We start from the raw sequence: 22,585 nt of genomic DNA on the forward strand, positions 1-22,585 counted from the left end.
ATTCTTTTTAATGACCACAAATATTGTACTAAACAAAGTGTAATCGAATGCCTAGTTCTTGTAAACCAAACAGCTCCATTTCAAAGTTTCTTCACAAACAGATCTGTCCATTGACCTGTTCTACCAATGTGATTAATTGTAAACTGATAATACAACACCCGCCATCAAGAGAAGCAAGCCGATAGCATCACAAAATATGAAATGAAAACAAAATTAAAAACAAGTTTCGTTATCTATTAATCAGTTTATTGTTTACTGAAGGACAATCTCTTGGCTCTATCATTATATAGCCGGTACAAAAAAATATCAATTTCAACTATTTACGTTTGACTACATAAAGTAATTACCATAAATAATATACCATGTGTATACTAAGGAAGGTATGTTGTCCCGTTTATAGAGATCCTAGTACCTTCACCCTCACCATACACATGATTCTGTGTTTCAGTTTGTGTATGTATCTATTCTCTATTGTAAAAATACAGGTAAATACAATACAAATCACATCGTCCTGTTAAAATCTGCTTTGTGTCTATTCATATACACATTAAATACGATTTCCATTTCACCTTCCTCGAAAATGATTAAAATATGATTATTGAATTATGTATTAATTGAGCAACAACGCAATCAAAATGGTATACAGCACTCCTTTTATGCATAGATTTTAGAGTGATCCATTTGTTGATACCCATGGACAATTTGAGAATAAACAAAACTGTCCCGCTTAAGGTGATAGTTTGTATTTGACTTAAAAAGATACAAATTGTAACAATAACATTTAGCGAGATAGATATTTCTTTTCTTTCATATTTAGCAAAGAAACAGATTTTTACATTTACATTCAGTATTTTCTCAATAATGCTTTGCAAGACACAGTTGTTTTACATATACCTTTGACTTTTACATTTTGCGAAAATTAATTATTTCGAATACTTCCATTTCCCTCCAGGAATTCATTCGTTGACAGATATTTTCACTCATTGTTGATGTTTTGATTGATAAATATAAAACATTTTAAAATCAACCCGTTGGATGATTAGAGGTCTCCTATGGTAATAGTTTTGTCCAGATAACCTGATACCGCAATGCCTGCATGAGGTCACAAATCATTATTATGTTACTCCACGCAGGCTTATCTAGTATCTAGTGAAGGAAGGCACATACAATAATGATAGAAGACAATAAAATCATGAAAACACCTTATACAATGAGAATATTTATTTTAGAAACGTAACTTACACACAAAGCACTCTTAATGACAAGGGCATTGTCTTGAATTGGGGTGGGACTAGGGATGGGGGTATTAACGGAAGCATACACTTCATACAACAATACATTGTCTTTGTTGATCAATTTGAGAGTCACCACCTGAGACATTTAAAATAATAAAATACCGTTACAATGTCCTAGTTAATCCAGTTTCAGTCCCTAACGTCCTGCACCTCCTTTCTATTCAACAAACTTTGGTGAACATTGCAGAAAAAACAACAAAAATAACAATTAAATACACACATATATAATAGATACTAATGTGACATGGTAACACTCGCTTGTTTATTTTAATAGTATTAACATGATAATAACAAAAAATGCAATATAAACACAATAATCACTTAAGCGGTCGTAGTAGCTACACTGTAACATGTGCAAATAGAAACATTGGTTACAGCATTATTATTTTCCTCCGAAGCTACACTATAGCATGTGCTTATCGAAATATTGGTTACAGTAGTAATTTTCTCTCCTTAGTTGCACTGTAAGTTGTCTATAGAAACACTGGTTACAGCAATAATTTTCTCCCGTAAGTACACTGTAAACTGTCTCTAGAAACACTGGTTACAGCAATAATATTCTATGTAGCTACACTGTAGCATGAGTCATTGAAACACTGGTTACAGCATTTTTTACTCCGTAGCTATATGTATACTGTAACATGTGTCTATAGAAACGTTAGTTACAACAGTAATAATTATTCTCTCCGTAGCTACACTGTAATATGTGGCTATAGAAACACTGGTTACAGCAATATATTTTTCTCCGTAGCTACACTTTAACATGTGGCTATAAAAACGTTGATTACAGCAGTATTTTTTCCTCCGTAGCTACACAATAACATGTGCTTATCGAAATATTTGTTACAGCAGTAATTTTCTCTCCGTAGCTACACTGTAAACTGTCTATAGAAACACTGGTTACAGCAGTAATATTGTCTCAATAGTAACACTGTAAACAGTCTAAAGAAACACTAGTTACAGTTTGAATATTCTCGATGTAGTAACACTGTGAACATCTCTTAAGAAACACTAGTATCAGGGGTAATACTTTTTTATTTAGTATTCTCTCCGTAGTTACACTTTAAATTGTTGCTGGTGTATTACTGTTCGTGGTAGAAAATATTTTTATTGTTATTTATGAAAACTTTGGAAATTAAATGCAATATCATTATCACGTCAGTGCTTTGATGAATAATGTGCTCACTGGATGGGCAGTGATGTATTGTTACTTATGCTATCGCGGAATTGTAGTAAATCCTGCACCTTTTATTTTCTGTCATCAGCGATAGTGATAATAGGCTTCACTGTATAACTTATTGAATCCTTGTCAAAACAAACTATTATCATTGTGTTCATGTTGCTGCTTAATAGGCATTTAATGTTCAGAAAATATTTCCCACCAAAGAGTAAACACTTTTTTTTATTTTTTCGCGAGTGCGCGATAAAGCGATATACCATCACAAAATACGACTGACCCAAAAACAAATCCTATTACAAGCACTCCGACATATCCGATGCTAGCTGCTGACTGTCGACTATCCGGTGCACTGATAAGTTTTCTTTTATAGGATGATAGCTCGGTTTTAGATACGGTTAATGATTTCTTTAATTCCTGTATCGTCTCCTCTAACTGTTCTGCAGTTAGATTAAAATTGGAAGTAACACATGTACACAGACACACACTGGCTGTCACAGTTACTAATGCCGTTTGATCTGTTGTTGATAAAGTAGCTGTTGTTTCTGTTCCCACTGAGTTTGCACTTACTGCAGTTGTTGTTTCGCCTAAATGTGTTATCGTCGTTATTTCATTTGAAGCTGTTGTTTCATCTGAATCTGTTGTTGCCACTGACATTGTTGTTTCTTGCATTGATGTTGTACTTCCCGCAGTTGATGTTTCGATATGTGGTGTTGTTAATTCGATAGTTGTTGTTGCTATTTCTGATTGAGTTGTTTCTTCTGGAGTTGTTGTTTCGGCCGCGGTAGCGTTTTCGATAGTTGTTGTTTCTACTGCCTTTGTAGATGTTTCACTTATTGTTGACGCTGTGTCTGTGGTTGATGGTGTCTCCTGTGCTGTTGTTGTTGTCACATCTAAACATAAAAGTGTTTAATAAAGTCAACATTTAATAAATATCTTTCCCGACTAGAACTACATGCTTTGTAAGATGATGCATGGAAATTAAAACCCAGGAATATATACAAAACAACGAAAGTAGTAAGACCCTTGGTTGCGGTAATACAACAGTGTTGTGTTCATCAACAATTAGTTCATGTAGCCTTTGCAGCAAGTCACTTAACTGTATATACCAAATGTAAACAACAAATAAGCAAATTTTTACTGCTCTGCTATGGAGGGAAAATCGATGGTATAATTATGGCACTTAGTTCTTAGGATCTCTCTTTGTATAGTATACTTGCTATAGGTTATCTCAGGTCTTTGCATTATCTTTCAAATTTCATCAATATTGTGTTCAAAGAACTAGTGGTTAGATTGTATAATGCTGCTTAAGTTTTGTCCTTGTAGGATAATGTTATACGATACTGGAATCCAGGCAAATGGCGATGAATTAGTTGAACTAGCTGACTAGTTTTCATTAACTATCAACTCTTAGATGTACGTATATTGATTACAAGGCACACACTGTATACATACAATTAACATGTATCTAAACCGTGAGGGAAGTAAGTGGTATGACGAGGCATTTATAACACGGACACGAGCAGCTTTTAGATCTAGCTTTATCAATACGAATGATGACGCGCATACCATCCAAGTAATTTCTTTAGCATCATAATATTGAAATGACTACAATTTTCTTATCTTTTCAAGATAGTAATTACAGCAAATTTTATTGAGTCAAAACTAATAACAGGAAACAGGAAACCAGGGAGTACACATGTAAGATATTTTCGAGAACAACAATCCAAAATGCTAGTGCCATTATGCTGGATAATAATACTATATGCTATTTAATGATTATAAAGGGTTTTTTTGTGTTTGTATGTGTACTTTTTTTTCAATATCTTGATATACATGTATGATAATAGATTATTGATTAATTTGAAAAATTCTCTATGTTTAATACAACAATGTTCGAATGTGAACTTTCTGTAATACCAGGTAGTTCTCATCAATATAAACGTAAGGCACTGTTATTTCTTTTCGGACGGTTATTTTGTTTTAAAACACATTCAGTATTCTGGTGTGTTAAGTTAAGATACAAAGGAAATTTGCAATATGATATCAAAAGTTTTCATCTTATCAAAAATATCTTTCAAACATTCATATAAATATTAACAACGTTAGCTGAGCATATCAGAGACAATATGATAAGGGAAATATACTGTTTTTGTTTATATAGTCCCAGGAGAGTGGACACCAGTTTCATTAGATACATTTTTTTATGGTTTTTATTCATAGAGTTGATCATATCAAGCAAACATTTGAAATTAATTTGTAACAAGTACATTTCTAAATGTTGTTAATTAATTTCAGACAACGATTCTATTTTTACATTAAAGAAAAGGGTCAATCGAAACCATGCTTGACGGTCTGCATGTGATGATTAATAATTGGGTCAGTGTGAATAGGGAATTCTCTAATGTATATCCCAATGTAGAACACAACAGACAAGCTATACAAAATATTAATCATTGACGAATTATGGTGAAACCTACATTTCAAGACAACAATACCATCATTTGAAACTACCACTGGTCAACTATCCGTACTCAGCAGTACATTTTGTACTAACAGTATTAGAAGCAACATGATATAAATTGACCACGTTCTAATATTTCATGAATATACAATTTTCCTGTTCCTCTATCGAAATGTTCAATGGATTTACTTGCATGAAAGCCATTCGTCAATAATTACCGCTTCATTTACCTCATTTTATAGGTGAGCATATAAATTAGAAACTATTTCAGGTGGAATGGATATGACGGCAGTAGCGTCTAGACCGACAAAGGATCACGAGTAAAATCGATAGCACATCTGAGGTCATTTTATCATATGGTGGCGGCATTAACAATATATTGTGGCTTGAGCATTTTTGCTTCTAACTGGCACTAATTACAACAGGAAGTAACGTTAACCCAAACAATAGAATAAAGGAGAGAGTTTAAGGTATTATAAAAATGCATTTTTCAATCAATATTACAAAAATACGATTATATCAAATCTGAGATATCCATCGTGTCCTTTGAGCGTTAGTGCGATAAATCACATAAATAAAAAATATCCTTAGTTGTCGCTTATTGAATACGATATACATTTCACGACTATTTCAGAGATCGATAGTTTTTTCATGTATAAAAAATAAAAATGAAATCTTCTATACGTCCTGGCAGTCAGTGGGAAAACATTGATTATTCTGTTTATGACATTTTTAAGGTACATGCAAAGACGAATATATAATTGTATTGAGGTTAAGGTTTTGGGACTCGTAGCGTATCATTTGACACTATGTTCTAATGAGTTCACGTTTGACAATAACTCTTTGCGCCATTTTGAATAACTACTTAACGTAAGTCTACCGTTTTCTGCTATAATCTAGTAAAATATACTTAAACAAATGTTATCTTTTGTAGAGTTATGAAAACACGCTATTGTACTGGGACCGTGCTTCCATCTACTGCAACATCAACGCCAGACAATTTGATACTCCACCCGGGTTGTTTCTGTTTTGTTTTCGAACAGTTGTTCTGTTTTATTACACATTCAATATTCTGGTGTGTCAAGATAAGATACAAAGGATTTTGCAATAGAATAAAAAGTGTTTTTATCTTATCAAAATTATCTTTTCATACATTCATTTATATTGACAACGTCAGCTGAGCATATCACAGACAACAAGATGAGAAATTATGTAGATTTTATTGTAGAACCTCGATGAACTTTGTGTACCTTTTTGTTGGATTGATTGTACGTCAAAACTTCTTGTTATACATACCTTTTTTTGCAAGTAAAGGGACAGTCTTTGGCCTTGAAGGAAGCTTATAGAAAATACTGCTCGAATTGGTCGAAATAACGCAATATCTTCACTTAACTGAAGACGTATGTGCTAACAAAAATGTTGACTTCTGATATTTCACTGGTAAAATGTAATAAATGAATTTATATCTTGGTTGAGAATTGTTATCTGTGATAAGGACTTGTCGGCGCCTACTGGCATGTGTTTCCTGTGACTGCCTTTTAATAAACGTTTGACAGCGACATGGGTATTCCATAAAAAGAAACAAGACGCAAAAAAAATATATAGAGATAAGAATTGAAAAAAATAATTAAAAAAATGTCGATCCTAGCGGACTGATAGTATACAGAATAATGTGTTAAGAATAGAATAATGTGTTACACTACAGAATGTACTGTATTGTCGTTGGTGAGTTTTACTACTTACCAATCGACTTGAAACTCATTATGCTAAACAAATATCCGGTCACAAAATCATCATCTGCAAAAAAAATGAAAAAAATATAGACAATTAAAAATAAATTTAGAATCAATGCAAGAAATAATAGTAATTTTTCCGGAGCTCCGGTTTATACCTCCGGGTTTTCGTGTAGGTTGCCACGGTTTCTCTGTCTCCTCAGTTTGTTGTGTTTTTATTTTACCTTTGTTTCAGTTTTTGCCTTTTTGTGTTAAGGTTTTAGTAAATAGATGGTGATTTCTTCTACTTTTGTTTAACCTAATTACAAAAATATGATTTAATCATTATATCATATGAAACGAAACATACATATCACCTACCTAGGGTGAAAGCAATATTTACTTCAATCACTATTTCAAATGTAATTGCTGTGTAACAGACAAATACTTTATTCAATTCTATAATTGATGTGTTCATTTCAATTAACATTTCAGCAAAGAATTATTGTATAGTTTTGTTCTATACAATATATCGTATGACTGCATCTGTCCACTTCACAGCCAATTTGAGAATACGTTGATAAATACGATCTTCTTCATCCCTTCATCTGTTAATGGTAGCCTGTATGTACGTTATGACTGTATTAAAATATCTTTGATCCTGACTGAGACATAATCAATTTGCCGACGATTTCATGACGATCACAAACGTATTGATGACATCTGTCATTGACCTTATCTATCATAATGTATTTGTTTGGTCCCAATGTTAGTATCTGCAACTAAGTTAAACATCTGCAAACACTAACTAAAATAGAATTTACACTCTGCTGTTTTATAATTGATTTACACTAAGCATAACATCAATGATACTTGTTATTTAACTATATACATCAAAACTATGTTTAATGAAATATGAATCGGGCAGTTCTATATGTCTCTGTACTTCCTCTTTATCTACCTATCCGTTTGTTTCTACATTAGTATTTGTAAGTTTCAGTCGATGTCTGATTCATCTATTTACATTTCTGCCTGTTTTAGCGTGTCTCATTTTCTCCAAGTCTTTGTCCGCCTTTGTTTCCCTAAGTTTCTGTACGTGCACCTCTATCGATTTATCTTTCTACCCTTAGTTCGTTCTTATGTTACATGCTTATCATTTGAAGAAGGAAATTTACATCAGTATTATCTCGGCACCATCTTCATTGATAATGTCATAATCCGAAAAACGATTTGAGCCTGATTTCCATACAACAACATATAAATTGTACTGTGATAATGACGGAACACACAATCTAGAAAGGCATATTGCAATCACAGGCTTGTGATTATATCTGCACTGATACTGAATATCTGAATATGTGAGAATATGTGGCGAGATTGCAAGATGTTAAGTATACGAAGTGAATGGATAAATTGGTAGGTGGGGGTCAATATATCCATCTGAAAAAAACTCCATTAAGTTCAATGCTTCAGGAGGCACGGAAATCTAGTGGTAGGACACCGGGCTAGTGACCGAAGGGAGGCACGGTAGTCTAGTGGTAGGACACCGGGCTAGTGACCAAAGGGTTGCGAGCGCGAGTCACGGCACTGTGTTGTTGTATCTTTGAACACGATACTTTACTCCGCTTGTTCTAGTCTACTCAGCTATAAACGAGTACGTGGTTTGGCAATGTTAGAATGGTTGAATGCTAGCTGTAAGCGCCTAAATGGCAGCACCGGGTGTAAGTTCCCCAGAAAGTTGGGGAAGATATTGGCTGGTTGCAAAGGCCCTATAAACACTGATAATAATTTGTGAACCGCTTTGAGACAACCTTTGAACTAGTTTTCACTACAAATACATGCAAGACGTTCGGGTATTCAGTTGTAAGACCTCGTTTGGAATTTTGTAATGACCTGCTCTATATAATATCAGATACACTAACTTGTCCTCGACAGAGGACCCAGAACAATTCAGCATGGCTGGTTACTAGCACTTGAAGGGAAAGACAGAGTATGTCACAACAGTGCTGTATTCAGTGCACTGATAACCAGTTGAATACATGCCACATTTTGATGCACACAGAGAATGCACTATATAGGACAGCTACTCATGGTCAGTATTTAAATTATCTTGTCACACTTAATAAGCCATCACGATTACTGCCGTTGGAGAGAGTTCTAAAACCTACAACTCTGATATTTGAAACCGTTGGTTTGATTAAACAACAACAACTTTGTAGAATACTTTACCATCTGCTACCAGAAAGTCGAAAATCCCTTAAAATTCATGTAAGATGTGTAAAATCCCCAGTTAGCGCAAACCTCCTATAAAAACCACGTCATCCTGTGTTTTTACATTAATGACCTACATGTCTACTCTATAGTGTAGAAATAGAAGCGTTATATAATTATATGTTTTAATCTCGAACGATAACTTTACAGGTATGTTAAGCCGAGAAATATTTAAAATCCACTATGACTAAAACTCTCATACTTTCCTTCCTGTTGTATTTTTATCTCCCTGTGATACTACCATTTATGTTATTTATTGTTGTCTATCTTGTATAACGATTGTATTTGTGTGTTTGTTTTTATCTCTGTTAATTGCTTACTTTGTCAATATAATGTTTCGATTTAAGAGTCAGTCACTATCTGTATGTGTCTCTTTGTTTAATGAATAGGGAGTCTACATGTATCAAAGTCAACTAACTATGAGGAGACATGTTGGCGTGTCACCCAACCGAAACGATAACACTTCAGTTTTCACTTTTAGTTTCTCTTCAAAAAATGATTTTTATTTTTGTTTTCATTCAAGTTATAATGTTGTATTTGTGTATTAACACCGCAATTATTCATTGGAAAAGTCTATCAAGAGATACTGGAAGGATATTTAACTATGTCGTCAATTGGACGCGATGTACCTAATAGGCAAAACACAATGTGATGACTCACTTAACATTTAACTACATTGTACATTGATTTTTGTGGGCATTTCTTACCTCCGATTGTATATATTGTAATCACAGCCTGTCCATCAGTAGGGGTGGAGGAAAATACAAAGGTAAGATTCCAGGCTGGCAACACATCCAGATCAATCCTTCCTCCGTCTGTCGGGTAAAACTAAAATAAATAAATAAACGTTTTACCATTACTTTATTAATATCGTAGGTCAAATCTATTTTCAATGTATTTGTGTTGCAGTACGTGATACTACACCAGGAGGACTGTACTTTGACAGAAGAAGAGGAAGTGTTAGCTTTTGACAGAACTTTGTTATTTTGTTGTATTATGATAGAATAAGGAAAATAATTGATCCTAGCTATAATGATGACTAAATTGAGACAATTTGATTTGAATTTGTCTTTATTATTAATAAGGTTAATGTACCTTTAATAAATGTATCTGTATCAAACTGCTTTCTTCTAAATTAAAGATGGATATCTGATTATATATTGCTGATCTCATATCATACTTTCGGTATAATACCGACATTTTACAATTATTGACTTTTTATGTACGCATAGGTATTTGTGGACCTGAAAATGTGATTGATACTTTCCTTGACCTATTTGAATATCATCTTTTAAGGGTTAATAAATACCTGTGTTAGCATAAAAAGGAAAAGAATTTTCCAGGAAACGAGTAAGACCGACCCAAACGCTTTTTTTTCTAGTATAAAAGAATCAACCGCCATACACCCGAATCTTGAAGCTGATTTTTCAAGGTAATTGCATCTCTGCGGTCCTGCCATTGTTTCACATATGATTGTCATTCGCCAAGGAAATACCTAAGCTGGCAATGTTCAGTCGAGGTCAAAGGATTGTATTGTTGACTTTTGGTACGGAAGTTGCAGGTTAAAATCGCAATATATAAACAAAATCTGAGCGGGGTCTCGGCCAATTACAGCGAGGCACAAAGAATATCATGTAACGAAGGTCAATATCATTATTGGCAATTCCCAGTCAGTGGAACCAGATTATCCCATGTCATGTGTGAATGACTTCAGCATTTACAATAAGGGTACATCAAATTACAATACCTTAATATCATCACCTGTCCATGCGAAACATATCTATACATTAACTTTGATAGTATTGTATGTAAGATCATTGTTCGTAATGAAATAAATCAATACTTTTAATTAACTTCAATCATTATTTCTATAGCGCACGTTTCGCATGCATGCAGCACGCGGAATCTGCCAAGGGAAACGTATCCACTCTTTTGTTGTGTATATCGTATCAGATAAAAGCGCCGGCTCAGCGTTAGATAATGTGCTATTAACATATTTGAGATGCTTCATTTTGTGGTTAGCAAGTGCATTCCATCAAATCGTTTTAGTTGGTGATATTCGTTTTTGAAATGTAAGGAGCCAGTTGAAATATATAACCGCTTCGTTTTCAAAATTATTAATAAATTGTTCAATTGTTGGAAACGGTCTATTGACACATGCATTTGTGCTTGGCGAATCAATACAGTTTGCAAATAACCTTTTTTTCCTATCCCTATGAAAATATCAAAATGACATAAATTCTTAAATGTTACAACACGGTTCAAGTAAAATGACATTTACGTGGTGTCTATTGATCAATAATGACGTCAGCATTACGCTTTTGACGTGGTATTGCCATGAAAAACTATGTAAAATATCAATAATGATTTCTGCTCAAACCGTTTCCTATAGGACAGGTCATCGTCATAATTTTGATTCAATGCATTCACAGTTATTGCCAAGGTCTTGGCGATCACATGTCTAACATTTCACAGGCTACTAGACAGTCCGTCAGAAGGACAACGGCTGATTTTTAGTACTTTGTCGTGAAACGCCATACATTAACATTATCATTGTTCTCTTTCGATTGCTATATTAATAATTAAAGTTCTATTTCTAATTCCCGTAACTAATTAAAGGGATATGACATGCTGTTTTACTCGTTTACACTATTACACTTACCATACTAGTTTGAAATACCAGATGATTATTAAGAATGCTAGAGATATGCTTCGAAATATCAAAACATACAGTTGTTTTTAGAGCATCAGAATTTGATACTGACTTTTGTATAAAAGACTTAATTTATTTTTATCTATACATATCCATATTTTCACGTTTTCCCTTAAAACATCAGCCCTGCGCCGAAGACAATAGGGAGGCTGTAAGGGTAGTACCTGTGGATAGCTGGACTGGTCGAATGTTGTTGCCAAGATGTGTTCTCCTTCGGGATGTAATTGGTACCATACGCTGTATGTTGAAGTCACAGGTGTATTAGAGTTGTCCTTGTACAAAAGCTCCACTGCCCGAATGTAGAGAAGTGACCCGGATGTAGGGGATGTCAACTCAACCTCGATAAGAAAAATGCAGTGTTACACGTTGTATATAACATTCAAAACGAAGAAAATAATAATAGAGATAATTAAACAATGATATTACAAATAATAATAAAAGCTTCTTTGAAACGATCGATAAGAAGCATACACATAGTATGGATAGCCAAGACCAATTTCATTGCTTACCGAAGTCACCAGACATGAACGCGCCGCACCAACATTGCGCTCTCTTTGTGATATGATATGGATGAAATTTGTACAAATCTCGCCACTGATTCTTACACGTGACTGCTGATGGCTTTCTCTAATGATAACTGTTAGCCTTGCTGATCCTACTGCACTAAGCTTCTGTTGAAGTTTTGAAAAAACCCGATATTTCACTATAGATATTTTCATTTATAAGATCAAATCCAATTAGAGCTTGACACACATGTTAACCGATTATCATGACTAAGGGGACTCAACGTTCGTTTTATATCTAAAAAGAGTCTTCCACAAATGCCCATCAGTTTTCTACCCAGGAAAGTTTGCTTAGATAGCTAGGCTATTGGCGTTAAAATAACAATTCCATTTAGTGTGGAACGTCAGCAAGTATGTGCAGTTTAATTGTTTGATGATCAAAAGAACATATAAAGGTAATATACTGTATACTAATCAATAAAAACGACCCTCACATGCTATCAACGTGTAGGCGAAACGATGTTTAATTAACTAATTCCCTGTCTAGAAAATACCTTCAGATACAGGAAGCAATTGCAGTGTTTTACTTGGTGTTTTCTAACTCATGCTAGCAAATTGTACCATTTTTTAATTGACTATCGAGAGCTATATAAACATAATATCTAGCCACCAGTTATTCGGAAACCCCTCTCTCGGCCGTGACTGCCATATGGGAAATCTGTTTCAGCAATAACATTCACGTTTATTGTTCATTTTGTTTGGCTTTTTGTATTGATTTTCATTTTCTGTAATATTTGCTTCATTGCTTTGTATTTATTTCGAAGTGTTTGACACTCCTGGTTGACTATCAGTCCCAGAGACTGGCCGTGTAGCTTTAATCTATTCTGGCATGATTTATATGAAATACCTAAGTACGTATTCTAGAGCAAATATATTGAAGGTAAACGTTTTTGTAAGTTTAAATTATATTATAAGGAGATAAAAGGCGTCTTCCAAATTTCAATACATTAATACATATATTTCGAAACAACTTCAACATAAAGTTTATTATTTCGTGCTGTACTACCAATAATGTGGCCGAAATGGAAGAACAGGCCAATTTGCGTCGTAACATTAAATGTTTAGTTTGCTTTGTTTTCTGTATCGAATTACTCCAATATGTAATTCGTTTATTTGTGTTCTAAATTATTATTATTTTAAGCACTATTTAAGACAAGATTCCCGTTTCTGCCACCACATTTTTTACCAATGAACTCATTTTTAACCTTTAAATCAAATGTGGTAAAACTTCAACTAGTCCTTCAGTCAAAATGCTGCCTTTCACGGGTAGAAAGTGGTAAAACAGTTACACAATATGGTAGATATTCAACCCACTGCTGTTTATTACACTGTTTGTAGTTGAAGAGTGGTAAAGGATTGGTCTGATTTATTATATATGCATTCTTTGTTAATATGTCAAAGTTACTTACAGTTGTATTCAAATCTCCTGCCAAGATTGTTTTTGTCACAGAAGTCAAAAGTACTGTCGACATCGTGGACCCTGGAACGCCATCATGCGACACGCTGGACGAACCGGTTGTTGGAGAATTGGTAGCCTGGGAACCTATACAGGTTGGTAAATAGTTATATTATACGTGAAAAAGAGAAAAGTGCTTTTATTTTGCTATCTACGAAAATGATTTTGGATGGAATCCCATAAGCAAAACTACTCTCTAATTGAAAAAACACACTAGTTTTTTCGATATTCCTTCTCCTGTATTAAAAAAATCTACATTATCCTTGATGTTTTTGTGTATGAAATATTGTGTGCTGAAATACTATTATGACTCGTTCAAAATACGGTCACATTTGGATGTTTATAATAATAGACTATTTTTGAAAAAACAATATTTTCTTTTCGAAAATTAAGTGGTATTCCATCATACCTATCATTTGAGTTTTCAGAAGGAATCAATATTGTCTCCGTACAATATTTTTGCTATTGCAGGTTTCACTTTGTCCAGATATTTGTACACTAACTACTGCCTCGGGTTCAGTATCAGTAATTTTGTGAGATACATTCAGTTCAAACAAACATTATCATAAAGCTTGTTTTATTTTATTGCTTAACCAGTTATACAAAATCACGAAAGCGATATTTTGAATTTGGGAAGATTTTATTTCATGATGCAGTTTGAGTCTTTGAAAAAACCCATCTTAATAATAGTTGTTGTTACCTGCACCGACTCCTGTAGCATATGCAATAAAAAATCCGTCTGTCGTTCCACAGACCTGGGCACTGTCCCCCGCGCACCCTCCCCCACAGTGTCCTGGTGAGTCTATCGAGGCTCCTATTATGTCTCCACAGTTACACTTGTTACCGGACTATAAAATAAAACCATAAAAATATGAAAATATGTGTGTAGAACTAGCACACACATGTATCTATCTATTATTATTATTATATATTACTTGTTTAAACCTCTTTTAGCGCACACAGTTATACTGCTGATAGATATATTGGATAAAAAGATAATCCGGATGTCACATTGGTGTTTATACACTGTTACTTTAGTGTTTTCATATACATAAGTAGAATAGTAAAAAAAAACTGTGACTCAATGAACACACTCACAAATCGGTCGTATTCAAAAGCTTACTGACAAGGTAAGACTATAATCTGGGATAATTCTAAAATTATTTAAATATGCGAGTATTTGGATTCAAAATAACCATATTCTGGTAATATGCACTAAAATACTACCTTTTATTCACAAACTTAAAAATGAATGTAAGTATTTGACTTAGAGTATTATTAAGTAAATAAAGCGAAGTATGACACAGATCTTAGCTTAACTTTATATATACAACAGGAGACACGGATCCTGACCACAATAGAATAATTATCTATAAATCGATTATGGTATTTGAGAAACGTGGCTCCGTTACAGAGATAAACGACTGGAAATCAATGACAGTAGCACAACCATACAGTAGATAATTAACATGTCAGGAAGTGATACTATAACGTACAAACACAATGAGATAGCAACAATGGTAACCTGGACTGCGAAAATTTAAACGCTTGGTGAGGGTATTATATATCACAAGGTCCACAGAAGAAAGGAAGATAAAATGTATCAAAACATAAACAACAAAGAACAGCCGACGAAAATAGAAATAAAAACGTAAAGGTAATATAGATAAAATGCTAGGAGGATTATGCAGATAACGCAGGAAATTATTTGAATAGAAATTAACCCAAGTGACATAGATAATGCAGACAACTCACGATATCAGCTTCGAAGATAACAAATACAACAATGAAAGCAAAGGTAAAAATTATAATGAAGACAGTAAAGATGAGATAGAAGAAAGATAATCACGTTTTGGCAACATCAAGGGTCTTATGCAGAAAGTGTTCACGGATAAAGGACAAATTAAGATGGCCAAGTAACTGAAATGTCATAACCAAGCCATGTCAGCATGACATCTCTACCGGCCACACTATAGAGCTAACTAGGGATGTCTTTCGATATATTGTAAAACGAAATAGACATCTAACGAGGATTGAAAGAAGGTATAAGTTTTGTAATGAGATCTGCTGATAAAACTTGGGTTCCTTCGTATTTCTATGTAAGAGACGTACAGAGAAAAGTCTAGATAGGACCAGTATTGGAACCACAGACACACATACATACATATTTAATATATAATAAACAGATAAGGAAGTTAAGTTAGATTGATAAGATCGACAATACACAAATTATATATGATGAATATAACATGTAGACATAGGTAACACCGATAAAAGATAAAATTAATGACACTGATATGAAAAAATAAACAATAACAATTATAAAGATAGCGCTGACAACATTGATGACATATAATAGAAATAATCCATATGCCTGATGATATGTTTAATTACAGCGATAAAATAGATATAACTTATAACAAATAACATGTTAACACTGAGAACAGTTATAACTAATGATATAGATAAATAAGATATCACAAATAACACTGATAAAATAGTTGAGTTAAAAGGTTTAAACGTCTTATTTACAGCTAAAGGCGTTTAAAGACGCGCCTCTACGTGTATTAAAAATGCATGTATGTGTGTTTGTGTGCCGGAGGCAAGGTATGTTGGGGCATTTGCCACCTTGTGATAGCGCAGATCTGATGCCGACTTTATAGTGCTATCTCAATGAATTAACACGCCAAAGGCACCCAGTACAGCTTTCCACCCAATCACATTATACTGAGAACAGGTGAACCAATAAATAACATAAATAACACATATACCACTGATAAAATAGGTATCACTAATAAAATGAATAACATAGATATCACTAATAACACTGATTAAACAGGTACCACTGATAACACTGATAAAACAGGTACCACTGATAACACTGATAAAACAGGTACCACCAAAAACTCTAACAAGCGGCCCAAGGGCCTTAACGGTCAACTGAGTTATGTAAAAACTGATATTATCGATGTTGCCAAATGAAAAAGATATCATTTTGTAACAAAGGTAATTTGAACTACATGTAATACAAAAGTAGTGTGGAAGATCTGGGTAGTATATATACTATGTACAAATAGTGGTTCTGTCAGTCAGCTGAATTATGGTAAAGCACCTTAAGACCCTTCCATCTATGAAGAGTATTTGATTCTACCATAATCTTGAGAAGAAGAATTTTGAAATTTTAGTCAATTTGACAAAAGGCGATCGCAATAGGTCACTTGAGACTTTGTCTTAGGTGACCTAATAAAACAGGTATCACTAATAACACTGATAAAACAGGTATCACTAATAACACTGATAAAACAGGTATCACTAATAACACTGATAAAACAGGTATCACTAATAACACTGATAAAACAGGTATCACTAATAACACTGATAAAACAGGTATCACTAATAACACTTATAAAACAGGTACCACTAATAACACTGATAAAACAGGTACCACTAATAACACTAATAAAACAGGTTTCACTAATAACACTGATAAAATAGATAACATTTATAACACTGATAAACAGGTATCACTTATAACACTGATAAAAAAGATATCATTAATAACACTAATAAAATAGATATCACTAATAACACTGATAAAATAGATATCATTAATAACACTGACTACACAGGTTTCACTAATAACACTGATACAATAGATATCACTAATAACACTAATAAAACAGGTACCACTAATAACACTAATTACACAGGTACCACTAATAACACTGATTACACAGGTACCACTAATAACACTGATAAAACAGGTATCACTAATAACACTTATAAAACAGGTACAACTAATAACACTGATAAAACATGAACCACTAATAACACTAATAAAACAGGTACCACTAATAACACTGATAAAACATGTACCACTAATAACACTAATAAAACAGGTTTCACTAATAACACTGATAAAATAGATATCATTAATAACACTGATAAAACAGGTATCAATAATAACACTGATAAAACATGTATCACTAATAGCACTAATAAAATAGATATCACTAATAACATTGATAAAATAGATATCATTAATAACACTGATAAAACAGGTATCACTAATAACACTGATAAAACAGGTATCACTAATAACACTGATTACACAGGTACCACTAATAACACTGATAAAACAGGTATCACTTATAACACTTATAAAACATGTACAACTAATAACACTGATAAAACATGTACCACTAATAACACTAATAAAACAGGTACCACTAATAACACTGATAAAACATGTACCACTAATAAAACAGGTTTCACTAATAACACAGTCAGCTGAATTATGGTAAAGCACACTAATAAAACAGGTTTCACTAATAACACTGATAAAATAGATATCATTAATAACACTGTTAAAACAGGTATCACTAATAACACTGATTACACAGGTACCACTAATAACACTGATAAAACAGGTATCACTAATAACACTGATAAAATAGATATCACTAATAACACTGATAAAATAGATATCATTAATAACACTGTTAAAACAGGTATCACTAATAACACTGATTACACAGGTACCACTAATAACACTGATAAAACAAGTACCACTAATAACACTAATTACACAGGTACCAATAATAACACTGATTACACAGGTACCACTAATAACACTGATTACACAGGTACCACTAATAACACTGATAAAACAGGTTTCACTAATAACACTGATAAAATAGATATCACTTATAACACTGATAAAACAGGTATCACTAATAACACTGACAAAACAAGTGTCACTATTAACACAAATAACTTAGAATTCACTATGGACATAATTAACAAATAACAAAGATAACATTATTGTAAAATTGCACAAATGTTAAATATAGTTAACATATATAAACTGATAAGAAAGAAAAGCGTACCTCTAGGAACGCGTAAACAGTAGCCTGTGATACACATTCAGTCATGCACATTTCGACTGTCATGGACGCCGTGTTGGTAAATGCTAGGTTGGAGGCTGTGTTATACCAGGGATAACATCCACCAACGGTCAATGTGACTGGTGGTACGGTAGCTATGGTCTCTATAAAAACAACGGATGGGAGATTGAGTTAATATTTAAAATCTTCCTGTTCAACATCATAATTAGAAAATACACGACCTGAATAACTTGGACATGAAATCCCCGGACGCTTGATGTCGACTCTATTGTTCTTTCTCTGACTCATGTGCTAGTTTGCCACGGAAACATGCATATTTAGTTTACCATAATAATTCTTTATACTATTAATTAATTCCCCCAAACAAAGTAGAGGGCTTACAGATTTTGCTTCATTTCATCTTCTTCTTTTCTTAATTATATTAGAAACTACTTATGCTGACGACCGTAACGGGTTTCCTTTTCCAGTTGGTCATTTAAAATTGTCGCTGTGCCTTATAATTGATTGACCCATTCATAGGTGTAAACCACGGCGATGCCAACGTTCCGTCACTATTTCCTCCAACTGAGTATGTAAATGTAGTATGACATAGCAAATTCTTTCCAGTGCATTATTTGCATCTTCAGGGACGGTTTCTCAGATTTCTGTAATGGTCTCCGTTGCAATCATTTTTTTTTAAACTTATCTTAATATTTATCGCTACTTTTATATAATATTTACCCACCTTTCATCAGTGTGTGCGGTTGGTCATGGCTGGTCGAACACAAGAACATAGGCGTATGGTTGGTAAGGCTGACGATGGAAGAATTCCACAAAGCAACAGCAATCCAAGCTTTATCGTCATCGGTGTTGTCAGATACATACAAATCGAAAAATGGGCGCCTGTAAATATATTTAAAACATATATTCGCATGAACATAATTATAACGATGCATTTAATTCAATTAACGATAGTTAAAACAAAACTAATTAATAAAATATCCCTCCCTAAATAAACCATTTCTCGGTGGAGAATGAGATTTCGAGGTGAACTTTTAATTTTTGTGTTTGAATGTTATGATAATTTGTAAAATTAAAAATTACTATCGAGGTGCAATCAAAATGATATAAATTAAACTTTTTATAGCATATACTTTCATCTGACTTATATGTTTGCAAGAATCATATAGCAGGATATTATTGAAAAGCAAACGACGAAACTAATTCATCTGCTGTCATTTATAGTATTATAAGATAGACAATAGTTCATAAACTGTTAATGGAATGATTGTATTTTTATTGACATTATTGATATTGAAATTAACGCTCATTAAATGCACTGATACGATATTTGGTGCATTTGCGTATTTATTGTATCGAAATAAATTTCTATGTTTTACCCTGTCTGGAATTTGGCATCAGTTGGTAGTTTGTAGCTCCATCCAAATAATGTAGATTCTTTGAGCCACGATTCGAAGGACCGATTGGTATTTGGTGTTTCAAAAAACATGCTACATAGTTCATTTCCATATTTGTTGTGTATAGTCACTAGCACCTAAACAAAACAAGAAACATTTTCAATTAAAAATGCCGCATACAATGCGTTTAAACACCTTGTGTTTGCCCCTCTTTATCCTAAAAAATGATCAAAATCAAATCCTTCTAACATTCATGGTTACATTAAAAAAACATTATATTTCATTTGAAATACCACTTACTCCATTCGAATAAAAACGTCTTCGTTTGTATATACAATATTTTATTCTATTTCTATTTCATCACCTTTCTTCCCAATGGAATCTGGTTACTTGCTATACTAAAGTTTCATTATGAATCAAAGTGACTTTTTTTGTTTACAAGTCCCTTCCTCAATAACTATGTTATCACTATTTTCACTAAGTGTTTAATATAGCTTGAATAAAATCTTAACCTGCTATACGATAATAGTCTGACCAGTTGTCATTCAATTATTTGTGAATAAGACGTATATTCCCATCTTCCCACTCCAAAAAAGGAAAGGACATACTTACTCCGATGATAAAACGTAGCACAAAACGTTATTAGAGGTATATTCATCTGAAAAAATGCATGTCAATAGACAGACGCGTTACCAACTGTAATTTGCTGTTCCAATATGTACAGAATATTCGTAAATCATGCTAATGTATGGTAAACAATGTTTCTAGGGGTATGAAAAGATGCTGATTAAAAATTGATGTATTGCCAACACGGTAAAAATAGTAGGAAATTCAATATGACCACAACCTCCACCGGTTTGATATGAAGTTATGTAATATTTATTTTCGATTTATCAATCAGAAACTTGATAATGTCTGAAATGTGTTTTCGCAGTTTTTGAAATAGGAATTGCTTAACATTTTCTCCACGTTATAATTCAAAAGCAAATATTGCATTGCTTTCCTTATTTCCAAAACTTTCCACCTCGGCATCAATTTTTGCATAAACGTTACATAATAAAGATTCTATGAAACCGATACACATTTGTAAACGTTAGATAGATATTAATCAAGAAATACGATTTGTTTAATCACTTTCCGAGCGCAGCGTGACGACATCTTGGATTGATAAGTTAAGCTGAAATGTTTATTATGCAAGACTCTGCATAGGCAGTACAGGTTTACTACTGATCAGGATGAAATATAGAAGATTTCCATTTTTCCATTTTGAACGCAACCCGGTTGAATCTTCCTTTCCAAAGCAAATAAATACATGTTATTTATGTTATACTGACAACGGGTGAAGCAGCTATTGCAATTACTTTAAATGCTGAAATAAAAGGGAATAACAGCTACCATTGTTCACATAAAAGTCCAAGGTAAGGTATTGCCAAGCAATTAAGGTACTAGGAAACGAAAGGTAGTGATAAGTAGTGAGAAAAACAAAGATCCCAAAATTTCAAGGGGTTAGCAGATTCAGTTTTGGTCGCTTTTGTGTCCCAAAAGTTGAGGGCACAGGTGAATTATGTTCAAAATACACTTCTATAAACATTGAATACACATATAAAGTTGTCATTAGCAATTAAAAATCCAAAACGATTGAAATCATTCATTTCCCATTTATCTTTCTAACGATTTCTTACTTTGTCAGGATAATTTGTTTCATTCCAGGCATCAACAAGCTTGCTTCGGAAATTGTTATCATCAAAAAGCCTTCCATGGATGTTCTGTTGGTGTCCGGTCCCGGCCGGGTCATTAAGTCCACCTGTCGTGTCCCATACATCTCCTAAGGAGGTATTTGTCCCAGCCCGAACCAGTAGAAGGGTGTTCTCTTCTGTATCTGAATAAGATCATGACAGTAATATTCAGTTGTTGCCTGGGGTTGGAACCTGTGTTTAGTGTGATTGCACTTTGACCTAGGGTTCAAAACAGCACATGTAACTCGAAACTTCACTCAACAATTGTTTTGGATCTTAAAGCTAACAGTACAAGTTAAAAAGCTGTTATCTGAGATTTAAAAAGATTTTTTTTCTCGTTTTGAGATCTACCCCAGTGACAATATCTTCCGGTTGTCGGAAGCGCCACAACAAGGCGCTTGGTAACAAGGATGGGTCTCACTAGATATTAAAAGCGCGTTACCCATCAAACCGGTTATCATCTGTTCAATGTGTGCGCAAGGTAACACTACTATACTATATAAATAGAACACTTTCACGATTTTGATCCTATACATTTTATCAGAACAGTAGAATAAATTATGTATGGAACACATCAAAGATACCATTTACCTTAAAAAAGTGGAAATAGTAATAAAATACGACAAATTAAAATATATATAATGCACAATCTCTGCCCGCCTCCTAAAAACGGACCTGAAAGAACTAAATATACGACTAACTCTGATGCATCCAACTAGTATATGTTTTGACATCCTGTGTGAAAACAATGCTTATTCCAATTATATCCATGAAAACGGTTCAAATATCAAATTTCACATTGTTGACTACACACCCGGGAGTGTTGCATTTTGCACGCGTTTTGCTAGTCAAAAGTCTTCACGACCAAGACTAAGAGTACATAACAGGCGCGTA

At 33.5% G+C, this 22,585-nt stretch overlaps 1 protein-coding gene across 1 annotated transcript; it reads right to left on the reverse strand.

Moving 5' to 3' along the window:
• Window positions 1-238: 238 nt before the first annotated feature.
• LOC110453173 (location of vulva defective 1-like) lies at window positions 239-20,086 on the reverse strand. Its single transcript, XM_021502023.1, has 9 exons — window positions 19,938-20,086; window positions 19,283-19,440; window positions 18,541-18,701; window positions 14,352-14,499; window positions 13,605-13,738; window positions 11,797-11,970; window positions 9,627-9,747; window positions 6,680-6,733; window positions 239-3,365 (listed from the first exon to the last, which is right to left on the reverse strand). The coding sequence occupies exons 1-9, from the start codon at window positions 20,045-20,047 to the stop codon at window positions 2,698-2,700; spliced, it is 1,728 nt and encodes a 575-aa protein (XP_021357698.1). The 5' UTR covers window positions 20,048-20,086; the 3' UTR covers window positions 239-2,697.
• Between the last annotated feature and the right edge of the window lie 2,499 nt (window positions 20,087-22,585).

Source organism: Mizuhopecten yessoensis, unplaced genomic scaffold (genome assembly GCF_002113885.1).
Source record: "Mizuhopecten yessoensis strain PY_sf001 unplaced genomic scaffold, ASM211388v2 scaffold7147, whole genome shotgun sequence".
NCBI classification, from domain to species: Eukaryota; Metazoa; Mollusca; class Bivalvia; order Pectinida; family Pectinidae; genus Mizuhopecten; species Mizuhopecten yessoensis.

Coding starts and splice junctions, on each gene's coding strand:
- LOC110453173 (XM_021502023.1), bottom strand. CDS start 20,047: ATGTTTTTTGAAACACCAAATACCAATCGGTCCTTCGAATCGTGGCTC. Junction 19,441..19,937: donor GATGCCAAATTCCAGACAGG/GTAAAACATAGA, acceptor ATATATTTACAG/GCGCCCATTTTTCGATTTGT. Junction 3,366..6,679: donor AATGAGTTTCAAGTCGATTG/GTAAGTAGTAAA, acceptor TTTTATGTTTAG/ATGTGACAACAACAACAGCA.